This window comes from Lolium rigidum, chromosome 7 (genome assembly GCF_022539505.1).
Source record: "Lolium rigidum isolate FL_2022 chromosome 7, APGP_CSIRO_Lrig_0.1, whole genome shotgun sequence".
NCBI classification, from domain to species: domain Eukaryota; kingdom Viridiplantae; phylum Streptophyta; class Magnoliopsida; order Poales; family Poaceae; genus Lolium; species Lolium rigidum.
In genome coordinates, this window is record NC_061514.1 from 305764424 (window position 1) to 305771101 (window position 6678).

The 6678-nt window shown below is 41.9% G+C and overlaps 1 protein-coding gene across 1 annotated transcript; it reads left to right on the top strand.

Annotated features, from left to right (window-relative positions):
- Positions 1-4797: 4797 nt before the first annotated feature.
- Positions 4798-6678, top strand: LOC124673113. The gene is made up of 2 exons (XM_047209239.1): positions 4798-5142; positions 5263-6678. Exons 1-2 carry the CDS (start codon positions 4798-4800, stop codon positions 6676-6678), a joined length of 1761 nt encoding a protein of 586 aa, XP_047065195.1.

The following is a 6678-nucleotide window of genomic DNA, read 5'->3' on the forward strand; positions in this document are numbered from 1 at the left end:
CGCTGATAAGACACTTCGACTCCCAATGGGAATAATAAGGAATGTACCTATTACAATAGGATCTTACACTTATCCCATTGATTTTGTTGTCATTGGTATGCTAATTGTTTCTCATTGTCCAATTATTTTTGGAAGAACATTTCTAAGCACTACATAATCTAATATTGATTGTAGGAAGGAAACTATCTCCCTTAAGCTTGGGAGGAAGTAATGAGCTTCCATTTCTCAAAGTTCGTTCATAAACCAATAATCGAAGATTTTGAAGAAGAGGAACTTGAGGAGGAATGTAATCTCACTAATCTTTTATTCATACTTTACGATAAACCTGGAGATGATTTGGAAGTAAGTTTACTTGGAAAAAATGAAGATGATATGAGAGAGTTAGATAAATAATAGATTAATAAATATTCAGATTCCTCTCCTATGGTTGATAGTTCAACTAATGAGAATTATGAAACACCTGAAAGAAAGGGAGATAAAGATTTACCACCTCCAGAATTGAAACATCTCCCACCAGATTTAAAATATAGGTTCTTAGATGAAACAAATAAATATCCTGGTATTGTAAGCACTAACCTTTCAGAAAACGAAAGAAGAACATTTAATGATGGTGCTTAAAATGCACCATAAGGCCTTTCGCTATTCCTTGGGTGACTTGAAAGGGATCGGTCCCTCAATAGCCACTCATAGAATATTCATGGAAGATGGAGCCCAACATGTGGCTAATTTTCAAAGGAAACTCAAACTTGAGATGAAGGAAGTGGTAAGAAAAGAAATCATTCGCCTCCTTGATGCATGTATTATTTATCATGTCAAAGAAAGTGATTGGGTAAATCTTGTTCATTGTGTCCTAAAGAAAGGATGATTTATTGATGTACCAAGTAAACACAATGAAATGGTCTCTTAGAATTGTCGTAGGGTATAGAATGTGTATTGATTTCAGAAAACTGAATAAAGAGACTAGAAAGGATCATTGCCCATTACCCACTACCCTTTATAGATCAAACTTTAGAAAGGTATGCTAGACATTCCTATTTCTGTTATCTTGATGGATATTTTGGATTCTCCCAAATAGATGTACATCTGGAAGATCAGTTGAAAACAACTTTCAGTTGTCCTATTGGACTATATGCATATCGTATGATGCTTTTTGGTCTGTACAATGCACTAGCTACTTTTCAGAGATGCATGACCTCCATATTTACTGATTATATTGAGCATATAATGGAAGTTTCCATGGAAAACTTTTCTAACGATGGAACTTCATTTAACCATTGCTTGCGGAATTTTCATAATGTTTTGCAGATACGCGAAGATACTAATCTAGTCTTGAACAGGAAAAATGTCACTTCATGGTTCAAGAAGGGATAGTACTGGGTTACAAGATCTCGGGAAGAGTCATAGTGGTTGACAAGTCAAAAGTGGAAGCTATAGAGAAAATACCACCTCCACGAGATATAAAAGGTATAAGAAGCTTCCTTGGTTATGACGGATTTTGTGTATAGAAGGTTTATGTGAAAATTTTCCAAGATAGAAAAACTACGAACTAACTTGTTACAAAAGGAAGTTCGATTTATTGATGAAAACTGCCTCAATGTTTTCAACATTCTTAAACAAGCCCTACATAAAGCTCCAATGATAAAACCACCTGATTGGAGAAAACCATTAGAATTACTTTGTGAGGCAAACCATGAGTGTGTCGGAGTTGCGTTGTGCCAGCAGGTTTCTGATGAACTTAATATCATTCATCATGCTAGCCGTACTCTCAACAACGCACAGATAAAATACCACTAGATAGAAAAAGAATTCTTTGCAGTTGTCTTTGCCTGTGAAAAGTTTAGATCTTATATTACTGACTAAAAAGTTGTCTAAACTGATCGTATGGGCTTAAAAGAAATCATAAAAGGGCGGATGTTAAACCTAGAATGATTCGTTGGATTTTGCTTTTGCAAGAATTTTATTTACAGATCGTACAATGGAGTGAAGGACAACTTGAAGATCAAGAGTCTATGGACGAATAAATATTACTGCATAACATATCCACGGTCTTTGTACCACTAGGTACTCTTCACTTTTATGAAGATGTTTCTCTTATTCTGTGTGATGCTGCTAGCAAGAATTTTCTACCCAACATAAATAGAAGGAAAAGGGGAACAATATGAGAGTCCAAGAGGTAAGAGAACTTTACCAAAACCATTGTAAGTGAGTTTGAGGTAATTTATTCTTATCAGTTCAAGTCTCTATACATTTTCGAGTTCTTTACAGTTTTCCAATTTAAAAGAAAGTTATTCGACCCCTCTACGGGCCGGTGGTATGACCGCACGCGCCCGTACGGGTGGTCGCTATTCTCTCTGGACATTTTTTGTAACTTTGTTTTCCGACTTCTACCTGTACGGGCGGGCGATACAACTGCACGCACCCGTACGGGTGGTCGCCATTTGCACTGGACGTTTTCTTCATATTTTCATCTCCGACCTCATTCTGCAGTACAGGCGGGCGTTACGATTTCACGCATCCATACGGTCGGTTGCTATTTATGCAATACCTTATGTTCATTTTTTTCTCTCCCGTGATAAAAAAAATCAACGCCTTTTCTTAAGTCGGTAACCGCCCTTGTTTGTTTGGATTCTTGGTAGGACATCGGGTATGGGCAGACGGTACGGGCTGCACTACACAAGACTGGAAGTTTAAATCCCCTGATCTCAAGATTTGTAATAACTATAACTATCTACCGATGAGAACATATATTTAACTCTTTTTTGTTTCTAATCCAAGTCCACCTTGCTTTTTATTCGAATATGCAGTTCAATATATCCACATTCGAATTTAAAACAAGTCAATACCCGCTTTGATCTGAATCCGAGAAAAATATAGGGTAAATGATATGGTATGAGCAAAATCTGATCCGTTTACACCTGTAGAAATATTTGCAAAAATTTATTGTGACCGCTAGATAATATTTGTGATCCTGTAGATGGACACATTAAGAGGAGTAAGCTATGAAAGAAATAGAAAAGAGAAAATGTATTTTTTTTTTCTCTAGAAAGATGTGAAATTTATTTTTGCGAAAAAATAATTCGCATTGTCATGCAAAAATATTACATAGTAGGTACACGTGGAATCCGGCTGGGGGTTTCCTCTTCTCTTCAAGAAAATGAGGATGCTAAGAAAAGTTCGATAGGGTGACATGTTCTTTTCTATTTTTTAGCAAAAAAAAATAGGTAAAAGAAAACTGCTGCTGGAAAGATACGTCGAGGTAGAGGGCTGAGGAGACGATCAAGGAGGAAAATATGAATGCAGGTATTAAATCATATATATGGTCATGCGGATGTCTCTGCTTTGTTACAAATCAACATATTGTCAATTAATTAGTAGAGATTAAATTTTGTACACGCGCATGGGTGTGGGTGTGTTCTGGACCGTAGGTTTATCCCTCGAGATTCTCGCTCGCTTTGGTAGATAGAAAGATTCCTTTCTCTACGCTCATTTAATTCAAATCTCAAAGCAAAATCAATGGTGATAGAAACACCGATACTCATACGTGTAAGTATTAAAGTATTTCTCTTAATTAGTATATTGCTGGTATAATGCATGTCCATGAATCTGAGCCTGTTTTGTCAGGATGACTTACAATCTACTTCAATGATGTCTAAGCAGCAGAACTAAATCGACCAATTTTGATCTTGATAGCATTATTTTAATGATAGTGGGATCATTAAGCTATCAATGACCCCAAATATAATATACAATTTATTGTAAATTGAACTAATTATTCAATATCAGATTTTGAGATTAGATAACTATGAAGAAAATATTATTAAATTAAAGTTAGAAAACAAAGTAAATTTGGACGAGCAAATGCCAGAACTGCTCGGCAAGTTTCAGTTATTTTGGAACATAGAAAATAGTTATTTAAGATTGCAACAAGTACCAACTATAGTACTTTATTTGGAGTACACTAAATTACCTTTGCCAAAGTCCCTAGCATAGCTTGGCCTATGATAGATGCCTTAATTATGAAGTCACATAGCACTAAAGTTAGTTTTAGTCAACTTCATTTACCCCCAACTTAAGCTGCGTACATACTCATGTACGTACATCTAAAGTAAATTTTGGTCAACAAACTTCCTTTGCCACCAACATAAGATACGTCTATTTGCTTGCACAATTCATTAATTAACCGCGCGTACTTATGTATGTGCCTTGACTTTCTCGAATCCCTCAATCAACTCATGCCAGTAATAAGAATGTAATATACTCCCTCCGTCTCAAAATAACTTGCTTAATCTTTTTCTAAATACAAAAATAACTATAAGTATTATGTGTCTATGTATTTATGTATCTACATAAATTTGAGTAAGTTATTTTAGAACTGATGAAGTACGATATGTTGCCACCTATCAAATTGTATGGTTTCATTGATGCCCAATATGCGGTCAATTCTTCAGTAATGGCATGTACAATGGAAGAAAAAGCGAGCCTTATTTTAGCAGTTCAAATAATTTAGAGAATGTGTTAAATATAAGTGGTTCAATGCATTATTTTTTATTGTCATCTGTAGCGATTAATGAGAATTAATTAATTTTAGCTGAAAATTAAGTTGTTAAAAGAAAACATGTGCTACATGGAGAAAATAGTCTTCTCTTATATATTTTCTAAGGGATCGTTCCTTAGTAGGTAATGGAAGACAGCCTTCTATTTATTTATTCTCTTTCATCTAACTAAGGAAAATGGTCGTCACCCTTTTTATACATGCCCTCGATAACCTTATCAGCCGGAGAAAGTCAACGTGGCAACATGTCCCCCAACCCAATATATACATACACACTTATACAAAAGCAGATCGATCACCTTCACTGCATTTTCCTCCTCACACTTGGTATACTAGCCAGTCAAGAATATAGCTGGATGAAGCGTTCCAATCCAGCAGACGACGAGGAAGAGATGGCGGAGATGGTGCAGCCGCCTCCTCCAGCAGGGGACAAGATCGTCGACGATCCGGCCGAGCGGTCGTCGTCGTCACATCCGGGAAAGCCAGTTTGCTGGAAGGCAACCACGAGCGGCGGTGTCGGAGTGGTCGTCGGCACCCTTTTGCTCCTTGTTTTGCTCGTCCGAACCGAATGGAACCAGCTAGACATTGATGTAAGTATGCATACTAGTGAAAATTTAAGGGAGTGACTATTTTTCAATCTTCGTTCTTAGTCTGAGAACTAGCAAATCCTAAAACTTAATACGTGCCTTAACTCGTTACAAATTCAACAGTACTATTCGTCTCTCCTGGGAACCGGCGGCGGCAGGGTCAGTCGGCATGGACGCGCTCCTTCGCGCACCCGCTCATCCACTGCGCCCCTTATACCCATACCATTCAGCTGTGGTAACAATGAGACTGCAGGCCCGGATCTGTGCCGCCGCAGCGCACCATCAGCTCCAGCACCGTCACCGTCGTCATCATCCTCATCACAGCCGCCGCCGTTGTGCCCGGACTACTTTCGGCACATCCACACGGACCTCGAGCCGTGGCGCAAAACAGGAATCGAGCAGCAACTGGTGCTGCGCTCCCGGCGCTGGGCGATGTTCCGACTGGTGGTGGTGTCCGGGCGCGCCTACGTACATAAGTACCGCCGCCCGTCGTACCAGACGCGAGACATCTTCACCGAGTGGGGCATCTTGCAGCTGCTCGCGCGCTACCCCGGCCGCGTCCCGGATGTCGATATGATGTTCGCCACGGGCGACGTGATCGAGGTGCGCGCCGCCAACTACCAGAACAATCCCGCCTCCGCGCCGCCGCTGTTCCGCTACTGCAAGGACGTGACGCAGGAGGTGGCCATCCTCTGGCCGGATTGGTCCTTCTGGGGATGGCCAGAGATCAATGTCCGTCCATGGGCGCCGCTCATGGAGGGCTTCGTCCGGGAGAACGAGCGCCTGCCGTGGGCGGACAGGGAGCCCTACGCGTTCTGGAAGGGCAACACCGTGGGGCTTCCGGTGCGCCAAGACCTGTACAAGTGCAACAACGACTCGGCCACCGGGAAGGAGTGGAACGCGCGGCTATTCAAGCATCACTGGAGCAGTGTGAAGGGCGTTACCGAGAAGGAGAAGAAGGAGACGAGCATCCTGGACCAGTGCCGGTACAGGTACAAGATCTATGTGGCAGGGCGGGCCTGGTCGGTGAGTGAGAAGTACATCCTCGCGTGCAACTCGCCCATGTTGACACTCCAGACCAACTACCAGGACTTCTTCTCGCGGGGGCTCGTCGCAGGCAAGCACTACTGGCCCATCGACAATGCCAGAAAGTGCCCTGCCATCAAGTCCGCCGTCGACTGGGGCAACGCCCACCCGGAGGAGGCACAGCGCATGGGACGGGAAGGCAGCGGCTTCGCCAAGACGGAGATGGACATGGACCACGTGTACGAGTACATGTTGCACGTGTTAACGGAGTATGCTGCGCTGCTCCGGTATAAGCCCTATGTGCCAAAGGGGGCCGTGGAGATCTGCCCCGAGTCCATGGCGTGCCCTAGGACCGACCGCGAGAGGGAGTTCATGATGGAGTCCAGAGAGAAGTACGTATCTGCCCAAGAGCCGTGCACGCTGCCGCCGCCGTTCACCGAGGATGAGCTTCGGGAGATGAACGTCAGGGAAGAGGACGTGCGAAGCAAATTAATCCAAATGGAAGGACACTAG

Excerpts from the sequence above, each read along its gene's own strand:
- LOC124673113 (XM_047209239.1), top strand. The coding sequence starts at position 4,798 with ATGTCCCCCAACCCAATATATACATACACACTTATACAAAAGCAGATC. Across the intron at positions 5,143-5,262 it reads GGAACCAGCTAGACATTGAT|TACTATTCGTCTCTCCTGGG; the intron begins GTAAGTATGCAT and ends CAAATTCAACAG.